At 36.6% G+C, this 22,056-nt stretch overlaps 1 protein-coding gene and 1 long non-coding RNA gene across 7 annotated transcripts in view; one reads left to right on the forward strand and one right to left on the reverse strand.

The window, feature by feature from the left end:
• The window catches only part of Iqch (IQ motif containing H), a 192,513-nt gene extending 180,261 nt beyond the window's left edge, over nucleotides 1–12,252 (forward strand). For 5 of the 6 annotated variants that reach the window (XM_010643289.2, XM_010643293.2, XM_010643292.2 and 2 more), the window contains 3 exons: nucleotides 5,123–5,184; nucleotides 8,531–8,639; nucleotides 12,076–12,252. In XM_010643289.2, coding sequence (XP_010641591.1) covers nucleotides 5,123–5,184; nucleotides 8,531–8,639; nucleotides 12,076–12,189 — 285 coding nt within the window. In that variant the 3' untranslated portion in view covers nucleotides 12,190–12,252. The remainder of the gene's footprint in view (nucleotides 1–5,122; nucleotides 5,185–8,530; nucleotides 8,640–12,075) is intronic. The other variant, XM_010643294.2, reaches the window with a different exon arrangement.
• LOC104875608 overlaps nucleotides 1–22,056 on the reverse strand; it is a 111,801-nt gene that overhangs the window by 80,787 nt on the left and 8,958 nt on the right. The gene's annotated exons all lie outside the window — the stretch shown is intronic.

The raw sequence follows: 22,056 nt of genomic DNA on the forward strand, positions 1-22,056 counted from the left end.
AAAAAAAGGAGGATGCTCCTGAAATAGAAACCTAAAATTTTGGTATTGGCTTAATGATCAGGCAAGGAAGCTATTACAGGAAACAAGAGGGAGGAGGAGGGTGGTCACAATCCTTGCTGTGAATTGGTAAATATTTGACAAAACTGACACCTGTGATAAATTGGAAGGGAGATAATACACCTAATGTACCTATAGCACTAGAGAAGAATTGAAAAATACGTTAAAGGTAAATAGTTAATAGTATATGTTAATAGTGTTAATAGTGTATGCTGAGCATTGTTGGCTACATTTGGCAAAGTATACAAAAAGTACGAGTGTCTAAATTTATCAAGCAATTTGTAAGCATAAATGAAAGGGAATAGAGGGATTCCAGAAACTTGGTACTTTGCAAAGTTGGAAAAGCTAAACTGGGTTTTTAACTTCAAAACATAGGTATAAAAAAATGAAACGTTCTTGCCAAACAAAAGCCAAGTAAAATTCAGCCTTGCAATGAGCATTAAATTAAAGTTATGACTATAACCAACTATTTATACCTCTGAATGGATTAATGTATGTCAGGGTAATGATCCAACAAAGATCATGGCAGCCAGTGTTTTCATTTAGAAAGAATAGCTCAAGAAAAAGAGACAAAGGGTATAGTTCTCCTACCGAAGCCTGACAAGCTTAAGATACTTGATAGTAAGAGAAAGACACAGAAATAAGAAAATAAAGAAATGAAGATATCCAAGAAGGAGAACTAGAAAAGAGTGGCAACCAAATCTAGATGCCTTATTCCCCTGGATACGACAAGGTAGTTTGTGTCCAACTAATTCTTCTCCAAAAATAAATATAAAAGTGGGACAAAGATATTTAAAATAAGTGCTTGAAGGCATGGAGGGCAACCAAAACAAGTAGTGCATGAGGAACCACCGTCCTTAAGCATGTAAAATGAGTGATTTATTCATCGTGTTTTCTCTTTGAAAACATTCCCAAATTGTATGTAACAGATCCAAAGAGAAATCACAGTCTTACTGGGCTAAAGAGAGAGATTGGAGTTCATAATTGTCAAACTGTTTGGGATTTAATAGCCAAAATCCTGGAGCAAAGGTGATTAGAGGGAAGAACCCAAATATCTGTATATAAGGACCATTTAAATCAGTGGGAGACCCCTACCTTGTGAATGAACAACTCAAGACTTCAAGAAATTCAACAAAAGACAGTAGCTGGAAGGTTGAAAATCTGGCAAAGACTTCAAAAGCCTCATTAGGCTGAAAAGAAAGAGATTGGATTTCATGTCCTGCTAAGTTGAAAGGGCCCTAATAAACACCCCAAGATTTTAATGGAAATTTCAGAAGAATCAAGCTCTAGTAGTAAGAACATTTGCCTAAGGGAAAATACCAAATATGTGAAGGAAGGAAAAAGCTTAAGAGCGAAGGATTTAGCTCAGTGGTTCCACCACCTGCCTCAAAAGTGCAAGGTCCCAAATTCAATCCCTAGTACCAAAAAAGAAAAGAAAAGAAAAAGAAGAAAACCTTAAATAGACCAGATCCAACAGCATCTAAAATCTTTCCTTGATATATCAAGATAAGTTGCCAGTTCTCTATCTGCTTGACAAAACAAAATGTAAAACCTCTTTTCAGAACAGTAACATCTAGAGTATGTGCAATTTTCCATGTAAAATGACCAGCATGCAATAAAAATTATAAGGCATGTCAAAAGAAAGGAACAAATAATTGTAAATAAAGAGAAAAAAATAGAAAAATCCCACAGGTGACTCACATAATTAAATTATCAGACCTGGACTTTAAAATAACTATGATTAATATTAAAAATAGAGAAAAACAAGGCTGGGGATTTAGCTTAGTGGTGCCACCACCTGCTTCATAAGTTCAAGGTCCTGAGTTGGATCCCCGGCACAAAAAAAAAAAAAAAGAGGAAAACAATAACAGAATACTCTTTAAAATTATAGGATAATTTCGCCAAAATCTTATATCTATTTTTAAAGGCAAGCAGAAATTTTAAAATTATAACAAAATTAATAATTGATGAGGATATATTCCTAGGTGAAATAAATAATTTACACATGTGTAAATACCGAGTAGTTTCTCTGGTGTGAACAAACTATAATAGTACATAAGATCCTAATGAGATAACTGACAATGTGAAATGGGAAGAAAAGGGCTAAAGGTGTAGGGAAAGTGGGAAGGGTAGAGGAAAGGTAATAAGGGAAAGAAAAATAATAGGAGAAAATGAAAAAATGGAAATAAAATGTTTGTAAATGGGGAGGGGAGGAGGGGGTGAAGGGAGGGCAGGGAAATGTAACTGTATTGTGTACCTAAAATGTACCAATAAACTCAATGAGGGAAAAAAGTAATAATAATTTCATACATTGATATGTAGGAGATCATAAAATGGTGAAATAAAAGACAGGTTAGTGGCAAATATTTAAAATTACAAAAGAAGAAAATGATGAAAATACACAGTAAAGGTTTAAAGGATATATGGAAATGGAAGAAAAAGTCTCTCATTCATGAGTTAAGTGTCTCAGAAAGAGAGGAGAAGGGCAATTTTAGATAAATACCAAAAATTTTCCAAAATCGGTGAAATTTACCAAACTACAAATTCAAAAAGCACTATAAACTTTAGACAAGATAAATATAAAGAGGGCCAAAGATGTAGCTCAGTGGCACCACATCTGCCTGGCAAGTGTAAGGTCCTGAGTTCAATCCCTGGTACAAAAAAAAAAAAAAAAAAAGATAAATATAAAGGAAATCACACCTGACACATCATAGTAAAACTGCTGAAAGTCACAAAGGAAGAGAAAATCTAAAAAGTACCTTTAAAAAAAAATAAACCTTCAAAGGAGCAATAAGACTGATAAAGAGTAGAAGACAAGTGGGCCATGATTTAAAAGTACTAAAAGAAAAAGCCCTGTCAACCAATAATTTTATTACTAAAAGTGGGGGGGAGGCCAATAAATACCCATTCAGGTTCCTTGGAATGACAGATCTATGAAACTGTTCTGCATGTGGCAGTTAGATGTAAGATGGCTACTGATACTCTTCCTCAAATATGATGCTATTCGAACATAAAATTCTGAAGTGAGGACTGCTCATTAGAAGTAATTTTCTATATCTATGTGAACAATAGAGCCCTAGAATAACACCGTCCAACAGAAATATAATACAAACCATAAATGTAAGCCACATAGATCATTTTAGTTTTTGTGAGAGCCACACTTTTTAAAGTAAAAAAGAACAGGTAAATATGTATTTAATGATATGTTTCATTAACCCAATATATCCAAAATATTTTCAACATAATCAGTATAAAATTCTTTCATAGTTTCTGTGCTAAATCTTTGAAAGCTACATTTCAATTTGTACTGCAAATATTTCAGGCTCTCAGTAGCCTCAGGTAATGGCTACCATATCAGACAACCCATTAGGAGCCAAGTGAGGAGCTTTAAAAAATACAGATGCCTGGGCTGGGGATTTAGCTCAGTTGTTCCACTTCCTGCCTTGCAAGCTCAAAGGCCAGTGTTCAATCCCCAGTACCAAAAGAAAAAAAAAATACAGATGCCCATGCAGCTTTAATTAGGGTGAGACAAGTGAGGCATTCACAATGAACACAAAATTTGAGAGGGAATAAATCTTGGTAACAAATTAAATAATATGTTAATATAATAGTTAAAATCAAAATTAATGCAAAAATCTATGGTGAATAGAATGTCAAAAATTTTAGTAAAAACAAGATCAGATTACTGATTTCTTTCCTCCACCTCAGGCTCCAGTATGGCTCAGCTTGCCCCTGTGCCCAGGGCCCACTTCAGACCAAATAATTGGTATTTCTGAAGGTAGGATGCAGGCATGATATTTTAAAAGCACCCGGATGATTCTAATGTGCAACCAGCATTAAGGGCAACTGCTGTAGTCCAGAGACTGCCCTAATGCTCAGATTTCCTGACAAAGTAGGGAGTTGCTAAGTACTATCATGTAATTGTGGGAATGCTTCCCTTTACCAAACCTCCAAATAGTTTCCATGTTTGGAAACCCAGTGATGGGGAGTTCACCTTTCTACTACCGGACAATCCTAGGATCACTTCTTATTTGGAGAAAGCTGTTAAAAGATAATTCTTTAAAAATTATCATGTCATACAGATATAAAATAAACATATGATAAAAATTTTATTTAACAGAGGTAACTAGACAGATGTTGTAACTAGTTCAAAAGAGAATCCAAAAATCAGACATCTGTACAGACAAGGCATATTGAAATGAATATGCATATGGAAGCAGAACAGCTTTTTGTACAAGGGAACAGGAAAGTGAATCAAATGAACCTTTGTCAAGCTAGAAGACTTGGCTTGTCTGTCAGTTCCTTAAACTTACGGAGCTGTAAAACATTTCCCATAGAACCCACAGGATAAGGCAGTAGGGTGTGCTGTTGTCAACACACGATTTTTCTATCAGAGTACAAATTATTATCCACACAACAAATTTCTTCTTTTTTTTTTTTCAACTGGGAATTGAACTTAGGGTTTTCACACTAAGCTACATATCCAAGCCCTTTTTCATTTTTTAAGACAAGGTCTCACTAAGTTGCTAAGTTTCCCAGGCTGAGTTTGAACTTGCGATCCTTCTACTATCTTTAGCCTTGCAGAGTGCTGGGATTATAGGTGTGGTCCACCATACCGGGCTACTGCACTCTTCTAACTGTTTTCCAAATTTTTACGTGCAGAACAAACACCCAGAAAATGAGCTAGAAGGCAGATTCCTTTTCAAACATTCTGGGCTTAGATGATACCCCTAAAAATGTGACTGGGGGATTGTTTGCTTGAGGTGTTAGGCATGGAACCTAAATGCCTCACACATGCTAACAATGCTTTATGACTAAGCCCTGAGAAGCGTCTGTTTTAACAGGCACATTAGAGGAGTTTGATACAGGTGTTCTGAGGAACATGTTCAGAAAACACTTCCATATTATGGAGAAGGCCCTTTCCATTGTGCTTCTCACAACAGTTTAAGGTAGCTCTAATTTCAATTTGAATCAAATTTAGTACTCTTAGTAAAGAGTATTTTCTTTTTAAGAGTATTTTCTTGTTTCCAAAATAATATGCTATGTTTTTACTTAAATCTTACAGGACAGACAAGGAACTGTTTTTATATTATATGAAAGCCTGAAGAGAGACAAGTTGGGCATGTTGTAAGTATGAAGTACCTATGAGATGTAATAAAAGCTAAGAGATTATTACAACTAACTAGATGCTTTTCCATTGGTATGCTGATTTATTGGAAGCCTATCTCATTTTAGTTAGACCTTCAGGTAATTCATAAAGTGACTTTAGATATGTTGGTCAGAGTTCATCAATATAATTATCCAAAACCGATGGGTAGAGTGTACAGTATATCTAATATATACCACTCAAGCTTATGCATATACAAGAGACAACAAGTCTGACTGATGAGAAACCAGCTCCGATGTCCTAGTTGTGAAAAGACAGTTGTTATCCTTGCATACTTAGAAAAGTGCTCAAGCCATTTAGCAAGACGTTCCTCCAGGGCCAGGGCCGGCTTTGGCCCTGGTACAGTCTTCTCCAGGTATGTGTATTTGGAGCACAGTCCTGCTAGAAGTCTTGTCACCCTCAACAGGCCCTTGGAACTTATGATAATGTTCAGCTGTCTCTCTCCTCTCTTTTGGAGCTAGAACATGGCTATAATTTAATCCAATGATTAAAGTCTTAAATATTTCTTAGTACCCGGGAAGAGGACAACATGGATATTTGAGTCCTCTGCTCCAGTACCAACGTGCAGAACTTCCTGGGTTTTGTTAAGAAAGCTTCTTTATTCAGGGCTCTGTCCACCTTTTTGTTATACTGCCGTAATAACAGAAATGAGGCCTCCATCCATAAGAACCCAGTAAATATGCATGCACCTCACCTGCCCAGGTGTTCATATCCAGAATGGTATCTAGGCATGTGTACAGAAGGAGCTGCCTTTGCTTCCCAGTGATGTGCTGTCCTCAGTTCTTTTCCCTCACGCCCAAGCTATTCTGCTCTCTCCAAATTGTCACTATGATGCTAAGGCTGTGGCAGGACATAGACTACAGGACAGTTACTGTGATTAGGAGAACCAAGCAGTCAACAGGATTTAATGTTGGAAAGCTGTCCAGAAAATGGTATTTTCTAATAACGAGGAAACAGTTATGGTCCAAGTATATTTGTAAACTCAGGAACTGAGACAAATGGTTCAAAGTACAAGGACGAGAAATCAGAATACAGAGATATGAACTCTGTCTTCCCGACTACCAGCTGGCATGAAAGGTAACTGCAGAGGATGAGGTGGGCCAGGATCAAAACTAGACAAACCCGCTTGCACAGGAGAGAAGGCTGAGAGGGGAGCTCCTTTCTGGTGACGGGAGTACAGCCAGATAGGCCAAATCCAGACTCACGATTCACGTGCCTCCAGGACATCCCAAGACGCTACCAGTTCACATTAGGACAATTCCAACCACAAAGACCAAAAGGACAATCCAGGAGTCGGAAAAGCAGCTGACCAGGAGCCCAGAGAAAAGATCATGTTATGGTTTCTATCGAAAGCCTCGCGGAATGACTGGATCACGGAGTGCTGTAGCTAAATGTGGTGCTAGGAGGTGGGGCCTACTGAGAAGGTGGTTACTGGGATTATGACCTGGTGTCCTCCTAGGTAGTCCTCCCTTATCTGCTTCCGGGCTGTCATGATGTGAGCAGCCTGTCATCTCTAGGAATGGTGAGGGGACTTCAAGAGGGGATGATTTCACAGACCAGATTTATGGTTTGGCTTTTCTGGGATAACTTCATACTGACTCCATTTATTCTGGGATTTCTGGGAAATAATAGAGAAATTTCAAGAAAGAGAAAAATGAAGAAAATTCTAGAAATGAACGAACCAACAGCAAAGGGGGAAAGAAATCATGTAAAGACCTGTGTCTCCATCTCCACCCTCCACCCTCCACCCTTACACACACACAGGCATGCAGTCTCTCTCCTCTCAATAACATCTTTTAAGAATGTTCTCTATTTTCAGTGTATATCTGAGAATCACCTAGAGGCTAGGTGAAACAACATATTCCTGGCCCCCAAAACTAAATATTCTGGTTTTGTTAATTCAGGGTTGATCCAGGAATCTGTTGTTTTAAGAAGCACCCAGGGTCTGATACATACTGATCCTATGGTAAGAAAATACAAATAACTTTTCAAAAATTCAATGATTCTGAAGTTGCCTTTGGCTATTATTTATTTTCTTCAAAGAAGAGATACTAATATTTAGCAGCTACCAGTCATAGGCCCTCCTCAGCTTCTGAAAATGTAACAAGTTCAGGGCCAAGGATTTAGCTCAGTGGCACCACAGCTGCCTGGCAAGCACAAGATCCTGAGTTCAATCCTGGTACAAAAAAATTTTTTTTCAGAAGCACTTACTTAGTCCAGTTCCTTCATTTCAGAGAAAAAATGAAGACCCAGACAGTTTAAGTCAGTCAGTGGCAAGACAAAAAGCCGTGGCCTCCTGTCTTAAGGATTGGGCAGCTTTTCATGCCACCCTGAACCAAAGGAAAGCCTGAGACTGGAAGGCAGAGATCCATGAGGGCCCAAGCCCTAGTCTCTAAGGGGACTTAATTTAAAGAAATAGGCCTACAGTTTTCACAGATGCCTTAAGGAATAATTCACCCCTCATGACAAAACAATTTTTAAAATTTAATCCTTCCAATTAAACTTTTTTCCCTTTTAATAAAAAAAAGTTTTTTTAAAAAGTTAGGAAAGTACCCGAGTTTTGTTTCCAAATTAAAGCATATGACAATCTAGTTGTTTGGGAATGTTCACAGACCACAGTATACTACAGGATGGTTTTGTCTCTGAAACTGTAAAGTGAGCGTTTGGCTTTATAAAGATGCAGTTCATGAATGGGACACACTGTCCTGGAACCTGAGTGGGACCAGTACATTTGAAATAAAAAATAAACCCAGACAAAAGTCTTCAGGCTGGGTGTGGTGGTACATGCTTGAAATCCCAGCACTCAGGAAGCTGAGGCAGGAGGATCACTACAAATTCAAGGCCAGCCTGGACTACATAGTGAGTTTAAAGCCAGCCTGAACTACACTGTGAGACTGTCTCAAAAAAAAAAAAAAAAAAAAAAAAAAAAATTTCCGTAAACACAGGGAGTAAATGTCTGTACAGCTCTACAGACAAGAATGACATAGCAACAACTCACTTTAACTAATACAGTTTGCAAAATGAGCTAATACTTCTGCCCTACCTCAGTAGTAGCCTTTTGCTAGAAATGACTAAGCCTGCTATATCCTCCTAAGTTGATTAATAAAAAATATTTACTACACAAATCCTTTTTGTTGACAAGTTAAAATGGGGCCTCATCTTTCTTATCTCCCTGAAGATTGCCACCTTGTGAGATTGAAAATACTCATTAAATTCCATCACCAGACGCACAAATGAGAGGGCCATTGTTTTTAAGCATGTGAGGGGATTCATTGCTAAACTCATTTGTTTGGATATCATTAACAGAACAATCGGTGTAGATCTCCAGGGGGTCCTCATGACCTTTGCTCGCAATCTCTTCATCATCCATCAAGAAATATCAGCACCTAATATGCAAGGCGAGACCAATTTTAAGGTGAGGTGTTAATTAACTAACGATCCTGCTTAATTTCTATACAAGGGCTGAAAATACCTCATGCTGTATTGTAAACAAGTGCTAAACCATCTTTTTTTTTTTAATTGTAAGCAGTACATATTTTACATTGTGCAGGGTCAATATTGTAAGGTTCCCACTGAACCCGTTAGTTAAATTTAATAGTTTGAAACTTTTTCTTTGAAATATAGCAGACTTGCTTTAACTTGCTGCCATCTCAAATCCAAGCTTAAGAGACAACAGAGCTTTCTGATGTTGGAGGTGACGCTGAAAAATCACAATGGAGCCAAAACAGAGACTGTCACAACCAAAATTCAAGAATGTAATCTATCTGTATTGGAGATACTACAGTGTCTGGCTGGCGATTAATGTGGAGCCTCAGTTTTTAGAGCCAGAGAAGTTCTGAAGCCTAAAAAGACAGTATGTATTAAAGACAAGCAGGAGAAAAGCTCAGAATATATATGGACCATCTACTTACCCCACTTCTCCAAAGTGGGGTTGCTGTTTCACTAGTAACCTTCTGAATCTTCCATATGGCCTCTAAATATTGGAGCTGTATATAATTGACTAGAAGGCTCCAAATTTTAAAATACAGGAGCAAGGCATGTGTAGGAGATTTGAGACACTAGCTAAAAAGAGATAACGGCTTGGTATTGATTAGCAGGATCTGATTATGTTTGAACAGGTCAAGGAGCTCAAAGGACTCAATGTGGAAAGCACATATGGTTTTTCTCTTAAACAGAAAGCCTAGTAAATCTTGGTGAAAATATATATATATTGTACCGGGGATTGAACTTGGGTCCTTGCGCTTGCAAGGCAGGCCACCGAACCCCTAAGCTAAATCCCTGGCCCCAAAAATATAATTTTTATTATATTTTTATCTCAAGCCAGGGCCAGACTCCTTTAGTGACAATAACAATGACAACAATGCTCTACTCTTCAGTGATTATATGAAATGGGAGAATGTCCATTTCTTTTTCTGCCGCATGAACATGACTGAAAAGAATCGATGAAAACAGACCAGTGTTACATCGATATTCACTAGTACTAAGGGATGTGCGGTGGTTTGGATGTGTTTGAGTGTGTCCCCCAAAGGTTCATGTGTTAGAAGCTTACTTTTCAGTGCAGCAACGTGAAAGGCGATGGACCATGTAAGAGGCGGAGCCTAAAGGGAAGTCATTGGGGTTTTGGGGTATCCTCCGAGGAGAATGGAGTGGTTCTCACAGGACACTGTCCATTTGTCCAAGAATGTTGCTATGAAAGAGGATGAGTGGCCTCTCCTAGCTCTCTGGTTTCCTGTCTCAAGAGATTTCTCCCTCCTGAATGAGATACTACCGTACCATCTGCCGAGATAGGATGCAGCCCTAGGGACCCTCACTCAAAGTCAAATTGATGGAGCTACCCAATCTTAACAGAAGTCCAAAATTGACACACTGAAAAGAATAAAACATCAGTGAAAAAAATTAAAGAAGATCCAAATAAATAGAGAGATAGTCTATGTTCATAGAGTGGAAGTTTCAATATTGTTAAAATCACAAACCTCCTCAAATTGATCTATAGATTCTGTACAATTCCTATCAAAATTCCATCTGGCAGGCTGGGGATTCAGCTCAGTGCTGCTGCCACCAGCCTCACAAGCATAAGGTCCCAAGTTTGATCCCCAGTACAAAAAAAAATTTATCTGGCATTTTGTAGAAATTGACAAGATGACCCTAAAGTGTGTGGAAGGGAATGGGGCTCAAATAACCTGTGAGTATGGGCGACAAAACTGGAAGACTCATATTTCTCAATTTTAAAATTCACTACAAAGCTACAATAATCAAGATAGTGTGGGCTGGGCAGACGCCTGCAATCTCAGGACTCTGGGAGGCTAAGGCAGGAGGATCGCTTTGAGTTCGAGACCAGCTTGGGCTACGCAGTGAATTCCAGGTCAGTCTCACTGCATAAGTGAGACCCTGTCTCAAAAAAAAAACAAAACAAAACAACAACAACAACAACAACAAAAATATATATATATAGTGTGGTATTGACATAGAAACAGACATACACTAGACTCGAGAGACCAGAAAATAAAACTAAACATTATGATGAATTGATTTTTCAGTAAGGATGCCAAAGCAATTCAGTGGAAGCAAGAATGGCCTTTTTGATAATAGATGCTGGAACAAATAGGTATCCATACACACATAATGAAATTGGACACCATAAACAAATACCTAAATGTAAGAGCTAAGACTATAAAACACTTAGAAGAATATACAAGTGTAAGTCTTCATGACCTTAGATTAGCAATACTTTCTCAGATACAATACGAAAAGCATAAACAACCTAAGTGAAAATAGGTAAATTATACTTAATCAAAAGGAAAAGCTTCTGGGCACTGGGAATATAGCTTAGTGGTCAAGTGCTTTCCTAGCACATGCAAGCTCCTAGGTTCAGTTCCTAGCACCACAAAACAAACAAAATTAAAAGAGAAATAGGCGAATTCTATGAATAATATCCATGTAATGGAATATGACTCAGTGATAAAAAAGAAATGAAGGATGATTATCTGTGCTATAACATGGATGAATATTGAAAATATTATGCTAAGTGAAAGAAGCCAGTCACACAAGGAAAAATATTTTTATGATTCTGTGTATACAAAATGGGCATGGTAGTCAAATCTACAGAGACAGGAGGCAGGTTATGGTTTCCAGGGGCTGAGGGAGAGCGGGGAAATGGGGAATACGGTTTCTATTCAAGGTGATGAAAATGTTCTGGAATTACATAGTTGTGGTTGTTGTCTATGAATATAATAAATACCACTGAATTGTAATAAAGAGTGAACTTTATTATATGTAAATTATACCTCAATTTAAAGTGAATCAATTTAATTAATTAATGCAGTTCAGCATAGAGTACTTGCCTAGCAAGGTCCTGAGTTTGGTTCCCAGCATTGCCAAAAACTAATTAATTAACTAAAAATTAGAAGGTGTCATTCTTTTTTCTCAGAGACCAATAGAATAAACCTTCTCAGCTTACTAACCTTCACTTAAGGATGACTAGACCAGAACTTAACTTACCTGTAATAAAGAGCCTGTATGTTTTTTTCTGACCCATCGGGATCAATGACTTTTTTAAATGCAGCAAAACTGAATTACTAGAAAAATGAAAAAATTAAAGATGTACAGGATGGCTCATTGTCTACATTTTTAGACTTAGGAAGCTTAAGAATTCTAGTAAGATTTCCACATTTTTTTATTCACCTAACAAGTCTGGTAACCAATAATTTATAAATGGGCATCAGTCAATGAAACAAACTTTGTGCAGAATTGGTCTGAACCATACTAAACTCCAAAAGAGGAACAAGTACTTGGGAGGAAAGGGTTTGTAAAAGGACTTTAAATAATGAACATTATTTTACTGTTATTTACAGACCACCATTGATGATATCAAAACCATTCTAGGCGTAACAAAGGAAAACAAAATGAGATTAGAAGAAGAACTAAAGTCCAAAGATGATAAAAACCTCTCTAAGGCTGATAAATGATCCTGGAACACATTACAATTTGGGAATCTCATTCTGGAGTAAGAAAGGGCAATATTTCTTCTGGTATTAGGAACAAAAGTGGTGGTGGGTGGAATGAATTTGTTTTGTTTGCTAAAATGTGAATCAGAACAGATTATAATGGATTACTCTTTTTAAAAATATATTAAGTGATCTTATTTAACCCATTAAACCAAAACTTACGGGTATTTTCTCTCAATAATATTAAATAATCTCTTCCTCTTCCCAAACTTTGGAAAAATAATCTCATAGAAAACAAATTTACAATTCTTACCCTTATCACTTCTACATCTACTTCTCAGTAAGCTTCAGGATTATGAAGCTGTTTTTTTTTAATGTTTTAGAAAGTTTTCTCCTATTTTTAAGAGTAATTTACTACATTTAAAGCATTGAATAAAAACAGTTACTATTTGTCAAAATACAGAAGTCTTGTTTTTCTAAGAAACTTCTGTTTATATGAAATTTTAAATGATTCTTTATCATTCTCTATATGTTTATTGCACCCAGCCGCTAGTGTTTGTTGCTATTGTATTTCTTCAAGAAGCAGAAAAAGCCAACCTCTAGTTAACCAAAGCATCAGAATGTGTCTAGGTGGCAGTATCTGCTTTTAGTTTAAGATACAGCATAACTCAAGCCTCTAGCTTGAATAAACATTTGTCCTTTTCTAGCTCTCCATTTAATATAGCAGTAGGACTTTTACAACGGGATTCAACAGTACATTTTAAAGGGAAAACTGTTAAAGTCATGCAACGCTGACACCATTCCTCAGCATTTGCTTTATAATTGTCCAAACTATTTCTACATCAGCTTTACTGCAGAGTGAAATACGTAAGGTGCAGCACCAAATCACATATGGTCTAAAGAATAACATTTATATCTATAAAAATACTTGAAAGGATAGGGAAAATGCATTTTTTTTCAACTATGGAATTTCGATAAATTTTTAACTGTGCTTCAACCACAGGCTAAGAATTTCTGTAATAAAAACTAACAGTTCTCTGTGTATCAGATTTTGTTTTGCCATCGTTGGAAATACATTAATTAGCCAGGTTTCCCGCCTGTGCTAGGTGCAAGGATGACCTCTTTTTCTTGCCAGATTTCTCCAATCCATACGAGGGGCCTATTGTTCAGACACTTGACGGATAGGAAGTACTACATGCCCATTAGAGTCGCGCCTCTATTGAAGCCAGAGCAACATAAGGTCCAAGAGACTCATTAGTTCACTGGCACAGTCATGTCCTGAGAGTAAATGAAACCCTCTGTCTCCTTATGGCTCTCATCTGCTCTGGACTTTAAAAGAAAACTGTCTCCGTTTTGTTCAGCACAGCAGTGGATCATTCACATGGTACCCCCACCCCCACTTAATGGTAAAAAACTATTAAATCCATAAGGGAAGTTTTGTATGTGGATTTTGATTAGCACTCCTGAGCCTCAAGCTTCTGGCAAAACAAGTTCACTCTCCTGTACCATGTTTTTTTGGAAACCACATGATTGGTTTCTCAAATAATGCTGTTTGTCTCCTTTGCATACATCATTATTGTAAACTACAGAATGCTTGTTTCCAAGTCTAGACCTTCTATCCAGATTCAGATCCTTTAGAAAATGACTGGGAGTAAGGTTCTCTGCCTAAACACCTACAGCTTTAAAGTGAAAGATGAAAAATTAGTATAATAAAACAATCATGTCATGTAATTAAGTGGAAGAAGCCAGAGGACCAGATTAAATTAGTGAAATGTTTTAATTACAGAACATTTGAAAAGAAGCACAGACCATTATCTTTTTGCACATATATGTTACAAAGATACTGTGCTACTGGTAAACTAAATTAAGTTGGAAAAATTTTATGTGCACAGTATCTACAGAATCCCAAACACAATTTGGTCAAGACAAATTAATGAGTTTTTACTATTCTAAATAGGAAACTGAAATCTTTAGTGGTTACAGAATTCCTTGAAAATGGTGTACCATTTTTTAGAAAATTTTGGGAAAACATATGAATTGAATAGTCAAGCTACCTTTGTATGAGCGATGATCTACTGTTTAATGCTGAATCTTTGCAGTGTTTGGAGAAGCAAACTGTATTAATTATTTAGGAGAGCATTATAAGAAAAGTATCTTCTTTAGTGTATTATCCATTTTAGACTAACATTAATATAACCAACTAGAAGATAATATTAAATTGCAGACAACCTGTGTTGTCTACCTCCGTAGCTATCTACCTTCCACTATTTACTTATACTGTATTTACCTCCTAGTGAACACTTGCTCCCTAGCTCCCTAGGTATGCACTATGCTAGCTTTATGTATTTTATCTTATTGCATTTTTCCAACAAATACATGCAAGTAGGTACTACTACTATCCTCATTTTATATAGGAGAAAGTTAAGATTTGGTATCTTACCCCATACTTTAAGCTAACTGAAAATAGTTTTTGGGTTTCCTCTCTTTTGCCATAAATTCTAGTATGTTGTACAAAAAAATTTGACTATGTCTTACTTGACCTAGATCATACAAGGAGTTTTCTCTGTTCTATAACAACATCTTGTGCATTGCTTAAATGTAGAAAAATGGCTTAGTTTACACTCACCTCCTGCTAATAAAATTGACTTGTGTGATTGTTAACATGGAAGGACATTGCAATTTTGTGATCCAATAAATCAGGGAAGAGAAAGTGGTGTCCACAGAATTTTCCAACGATGAGGGGTGTGTAAGACTAGTAAAGGAGCACCACAGGGAAGTACAGAAGCCTGGAAGCTGGGAAGTCATGTCCCACTGTTTTGAGAGGTATGAGATCAAGAAACCCCAGAAGGGTTAGAAGAGGGCTCCTAGCAAGGTGTAGAATAACCAAGGAGAAGTCTGGGGCACATTATTTCAGCTATGTCATTCTAACAGTTGCAAGCATCCTATTTTTCAGGCATAAAAATATGTATTTTTTATCAGAAGTAATATATTAGTAACCATCTTATAGCTTTACCAATTAATAATCACTTGTATTTGTCTAGCACTTTTCTTCTAAAGAGCTCAAAGCACTTTACATTTGTTATCTCATTAATTCTCAACACTGTCCCTGTGGGGAAGGTAATAAGTATTTTAACATTTAAGTGTTTATCTTTCAAATTTTCTCAAGCATACATTAATTATATTTCCAAAAATGTAAATGTTCACTAGTTTTATTTTACTGTTCCTCTGGCTTTAATGTGCCTAACACATTTGCTCAACTCTTTAAATGGCCTAATCATAGCAAATCTTACTTGGAAAACTGTGAATGAAGTTGCCAAGATAATGTGAGGGGGGAGACTGGGGGAGGGAAGAAGCATTTGCTGGATGTTTAATCCAACCCACTTTTAAGTGCAAACACAGTGTGCTGTGGCTTTTCTGTTTCTTTCCTTATCCCATTTGTTATGGGTTGGGTATGGTGTGAGTAGCCCCCAAAGGTTCGCCTGCTGGGGGCTTGGTCAACAATAGAGAGGTTGGTGGTGGACCTGTAAGAGGCAGGCCCAGCTTGGGGGTGATTAGTCAGGGGGGCACTGCCCTTAGAAAGGATTAATATAGTTCTCCACAGGATTAGATCCTACAAGAGTGGATGGTTATAAAACAAGGCCACTCGTGTGTGCTCAACCGCTTCTGCACACAGTTGTTTCCTTTTCCAGTTCTCTGACATGTTATGACACAGCCAAGCAGGCCCTAGCCAGCTGCTGGGACTATGTTTGGATCTTAAGTCGAACAAACAGAAGCCTACAAGCTGGGAAGTCATGTGAAGATTTTCTTTATAAATAACCCAGCCTCAGAGATGCTGCACAAAAACACAAAATGGACTAAGACACCATTCCTTCCAAAAGATGTGCCACCAGAAGGGTCAGGACTCTGTGAAGCCTGAGGCTAAGTTTTTATTCATGATTGTTTCATTAGCGATTTCATCAATGTGGAACAGAAACCTGATGCATTCTAGTGGGAGTTACCTCCCAGAGAGTCACTGAACAGTAAGGGACAGGAACTCATCTCCATAGCCTTCCCTCCCTCTGGTCTGGGCAATACCTTCCTTGATTTTCTACACAGAAAAATGGAAGACAGTACACCTGCTCCTTAGGGAAGCAGTGGAGATTCATTGGCCAATGTTGGGAGAGTGTTTCAAAGATGAAGCGTTCTACATAAATGTTTAAGTATTATTATTACACTGCTACTTCAAATGGAAGTTCTAACTTTGAAATGTGATTATACACTTTCCAGGAAAAAAAAAAACCTTCATAACCACATATATAGGTTTATTTTTCACTCTAACAGTCTAACTCATGGTTGTGAAACTTTATTACTCTTGATGGAGGGCCGTGGCTTTTATTAGTTTTAAACTGCTGGTTTCTGGGGTATTTATGTAAATGAGGGAAAGATACCAAAACAGTAAATAATAAGCACGTCCCTGCTGTTTAAAAATCTGTTGGTTAAAAACAACTTTGTTTTTTTCTTAAGAAGACCCTAAACAAAGCACAGAAAATACAGCTTTGGCATCAATGCATAAAATAGGATTTGAGTTTTGGCTTTTGCTTGTTTTTGGTAATGCTCCCACAGCATGTCTTTATCATTCTGAAAACATTTTTTTCATTTCTACAATTGTACACATTTATGTATGTTATATGATGGATATCTTTACTATGTTGATGTGCAAATGGTTTCTTGGGTGCATACCTATGTCAAAACTTAGCAAACTACGCTTCAAATACTGTCAGAGATAAACAAGGCTACACACTAGTTAAAGTGGTAAGAGCAGGTTTAACCAGTAACACACTATTACAGTAAAGAGTCCAATGTGAACTGAAGTCAACTTTTATTTGTAGAGGTACCTAGAGGCTGAGAGAATGGGAGGAGGAAGTGAGTGCTCAATAGAGTCAGGGATATGAAACCTTCCCACAGAGACAGAGGGCGGAGGTCCTACCTCCAAGTATTGATAGAATGAATATTAAATTATTTCAGTGGCCTAGAATTTTCTCAGGCTGGCACTACAAGAGGGGCTAGGGCAGTGGTGGCGAACCTATGGCATGCATGCCACAGAAGCCTTATTTGTATTACTGAAAGCTCTAAAAGTTCACCATCCCTGCGCTAGGGACTCTGAGATGGTCCTGAGTTCTACGAACCATGTTAGAGTTTGTTCAACTCTTCATAGATTGAAGGCCTGAGAAGAGGGCTCAGAGAAGCCTAACTAAAGTTTCTTCAAAAAGAGAGTCTTTGTCAATATTTAGTTTTTGAAGGCCAACAGTACCACATAAAGCTGTTCTTAAAAGAATGTATTAGAGAACATGCTGGAAGAAAATGAAATATTTAGTCACTGTTAAGTAAACATCTTTTAAAACCAAACGGAAACTGTACCCCAGTTAGAACTTTAAAAAATATGTATACATAAGTGCAATGTGTGTGTACATACATACACATGATTAGAAGGATAATCACAAAATTTTAACAAATTATTTTTTATAATATTTTAAAATTTTTATTACTGTTTGCAATACATAATAACTATATTCACTGTTGGTACATGTGTATAACACATCTCAATTTTTCCCCTTCCCATCCACATCTTTTTTTGTGGCAGTGTCAGATTTGTTTATTTATAAGTCCTTATAAAGTTAATTACCAGGTCTGGCGACATAGCTCAGTGGTGCTGTGCCTCCCTGCAAATGCAAGGTCCTGAGTTCAATTTCCAGTACCAGAAAAAACATAAATAAAAAATTTAAAGTAAATTTAATAATCATAATACAGATTAACAGCTAGACTAATGGAACAAAAAACATAAACAAATAAGATAATTATACTAAGTCAAGGTACATTGTTTTTTTTGGTACCAGGGATCAAACGCGGATATTTATGCTTATAAGGAAGGTGCTAGAACCACTGAGCTAAATCCCCAGCCCCTCAAGGTACATTTTTAGATACATTGTCCATGCTAGATTATTCTAGATTTTTTTCCTATTTTCTTGTCTTTTATTTTGCACTTTATTTATATATTGAGTTTCTCACTTAACAGAACCCACATGATGGTTAAGCTTGTGTGTCTGATTTATTTCACCTAATATTATGGTCTCAAGGTCCAAATGGTCCATTTTCTTTTAAGGTGACCATTTTTAAAGTTGGGTCTTTAATTTAAAAGGTCTAATGTCTTGAATGCTTTACATATTCTAGATATTAGGCCTTTGTCTGAGACGTAGCTAGCAAGTTTTTCCCATTCTCTAGGTTGTTTTGTCACTCCATTGGTGGTTTCCTTTGCTGTGCAGAAGCTTTTTGATTTGATGTGATCCCATTTGTTGATTCTTGGTATTATTTCCTTTCTTTTTTTCTTTATTTCCTCTGCAACTGAGGTTCTGTTAAGAAAGTCTTTGCCTGCAACTTTGTCTTCAAGAGTTTTACCAGTTTTGTCTTCCAGCATTTAATTTAGATCTTTAAAAATATTTACATCTTTGATCCATTTTGATTTTAGTTTAGTGCACAGTGAAAGATATGGGTCTACGTTCAATATTCTGCATGTGGATAGCCAGCTTTCCCAACACCATTTGTTAAAGAGGCTATCTTTCTTCCAGCTGAAGTATTTGGCCCCTTTGTCAAAGATAAGGAAGCTTGGTGTGCCTAAAAATAAAATTGTTTCTGTATCCTCTATTCAGCTCCTTTGATCAACAAGTCTGTTTTTTGTTTATTTGTTTTGTTCAGTTTTTTGCCAATACCGTGCTGTTTTGTCACTTTAGATTTGTAGTGCAACTTAAAGTCCAGATTGTGGTGCACCCTGCCTTACCCTTGTTGCCCAGAATTGCTTCTGCTGTTCTAGGTCTCATCTGGTTGCATATGAATTTTAGGACTGCTTTCTCCAGTACTGTGAGGAATGCTAACAGTGGATATTTCTTAATGGTATAATTATTTTCTTTCTATATTTTCTATTTCATAGTGAAACTTTTTAATTAGTGGAGCAAGTTAAATAAAAATCTGCTAGGATGAGAAGAGTTGTGGAAAATACAAGAATTTCTTGTATATTCCTCTGTCCAAAATGACAATGAACTATGGATCACAAATGCACAAATGGGTACAGAATCACACTTATCTGAAAATATTTAGAAAGAATAATGATTATATGACATTTATAGATATTCTAAATATATATTAGATTTAAATATCTTAATGAGTTTTAATTCTAACTCTTTTATTAAGGGGCAAATAACCTCTCTAGTCATCGGCTTTCTACCATATAAATAAAGAAAGCAGAATTGATATTGATGCTTCTGTCCAGTTCTAATATTCTATGATTCTATGTCACCAACATCAAAACATCAAAAAGCCAACGTTTTATATATCGCAGAAGGAGGTAGTTTCTTTTTCTCATTACTATTCTTTTCCCACTTACAAAAAACAACAGATGAAAACATTTTGAAATTGTTTTGCCACTTCCTATAGCCTCTTAAAATTTCCCATCTACTCCACAAAAGGATTACGATTTTAAGTGGTTAAAAAATAATGTGACCACTTAATAGTTCATTTTTACATAAACATTGCTCTCTTACAAGGAATCATTTTGACTGAAGCCAAATATATCCTTTATACTGACAGCATGTCTTTTTCATTTTTGGGGTTTTCATGCCGCTTCACTAAGCTTAGTTATTGTTAGTTGATAAAAGTAATGGAAACATTTTATTTTCGGAAGCATTTTTAACTGAACTGATACAATACATACTGTCCTCACTAGAAGATCCTGGTGCAATTGAATGTACTAGAAATGAATATAAAATATTTTAGCTGTGCATTTTTCTCCCTGTACAAACCACAACATATCTCGTTTTCACATTTACTTTGCAGGGACAGGATGAAGAGCTGACTGTCTCTGGGCTTTTCTTTAATTTATGTCTGTAACCAAAAGAGATGGACAGTGTATTTCATAACACTGTACTTGGCTAAACAGTAGGTGAAGTCCACAGTGAACTGTATAATAATACTGATGGTGAAAGTATTTCTGCCTGGCATCTTTAATCTCATCTTCTAACAACATCCTAATATGCCACTGTGTTCCTGGGCTACACCTACAGTAAGTAGACAGACACAGCCTTTCTAGGAATTGTTCTGACACTCACAGAGCAAGACTTGAGCAAAGAGCCCACTATATGGACCACACCGACTGTAATGACCACAAGTTCCATCTAAAACCCTTCTTTGAGCCTGGGATTTAGCTCAGTGGTGCTGCTGCCTGCCTCGCAAGCACAAGGTCCCGAGTTCAGTCCCTGGTACCAAAAATAAATAAATAAATAAAACTCTTCTTTGAACTTTACTTCCAAGGCAGAAATCTCTCTGCTCCCTTTGTTCTTATACCAACTTAGTGGTTCCTGGCACTAAAATCAGAAAAATATAAACAGACAGATGATATAAGCTTTTAAAGCTACACATGAACTTTTTTTTGTTCTTCTTTTCAGTGTTTTGATACAGGGTCTGGCTCTAAAGGCCAGGTTAACCTTGAACTTTCAATCCTCCTGGCTCAGGCTCCTGAGTGCTGGCATTACAGGCATCCCACACACCCACATCTTATGAACATTTTTCTTAAGACCGCTTTGCCTGAAGACTTCTAAATTTTTCTAATTACATAAATATACGTACATTACAAAAACAAAGATTGTCACATCGTTTCTTTAAAAAAATCAACTGAAAAACAGGAAAGCAAGAGAAGTTTAAAAAATATTACTCTACCCCTGTGATAACCACTGTCAAGGCTCTGGAGTATGCCTGCTATTCTTCCTGAATACGGTCCCTGTATTTGCCACTCTTCATCCTGGAACTCATCCCTCAGTATTGTACCTGGCTCTCCTCCTTGGGGGGAACAAGCCTCTGCCACCAAACTACTATTACTCTCCAATCTTTTATCTTGCTTTATTTTTCTTCAAAGCATTTGACACTATGTGATAATATGTAATATTACATAATTGACTTATTATGTCTCATGCAATAGATTATAAGTTTTAAAATATGTAGGTATGTATATAAATACATATATACACACATACATATATACATCTCCTAAAACATTACCAATCAGTAAGAGTTAATTAGTACATATTAGGTGTGCCCTTTCATCAAACGTATTAAGTGAGCTCCTATTTTATATATATATTTTTTTATTATTATTATATAATTTTTAAATAGGGTCATATCAGCCATATTGTTTTGTGAACTGTTTTTCACTCAGTAATAAATTATGAAGTTACATTAAAAATTCTTACCTAATGCAAATTTAATAGTAGCAAACATATTTAAAAATCTCCTACTGTTACACTAGTACACAGGTATTTTGACAATTCCATCAAATACATATCATGTTAAAGTCAACCAATTTAGAAAATTATTAATACTATGTACTACCACCTTATGTTCATATGGTACTTTATAGTTTCAGAGTATTTTCATATTTCACTTGACCCTTACAATAAGCTCTAGGAAACAAAGCAGAAACTTAGACAGATTAAATAATTTCCCTAAAATAGTAAAACTAGAAATAGGCAATCGTGACTCAAAGCTAGGTCTGTGTCTCTGAAGCCTGAGCTCTTCTCTGCACCTCACCATCCCTCGTTGAAGACCCCATTTTATAAATGCTTAGAGAAGAGGGAAGTGATGTGCCCACAGCTTCTTCACATAGATTCTTCAAGAAAAAATAAAGAACCTAGGACTCTTGGCTCCCTGTCCAAAGATCTCACAACTACACCATCTCTTAGCTGTACGCTACCTCAACACATTGCCAAAAAAACAAACAAACAAACAAAAAACTCCTAAACTACTGCAAAGTTAAAATGGTGATCAAAACATCCTGTTGTACTTCTCTGAAGATTGTACAAAATATTT

Source organism: Fukomys damarensis, unplaced genomic scaffold, assembly GCF_012274545.1.
Source record: "Fukomys damarensis isolate Sample0158 unplaced genomic scaffold, DMR_v1.0_HiC HiC_scaffold_25, whole genome shotgun sequence".
Classification (NCBI taxonomy): domain Eukaryota; kingdom Metazoa; phylum Chordata; class Mammalia; order Rodentia; family Bathyergidae; genus Fukomys; species Fukomys damarensis.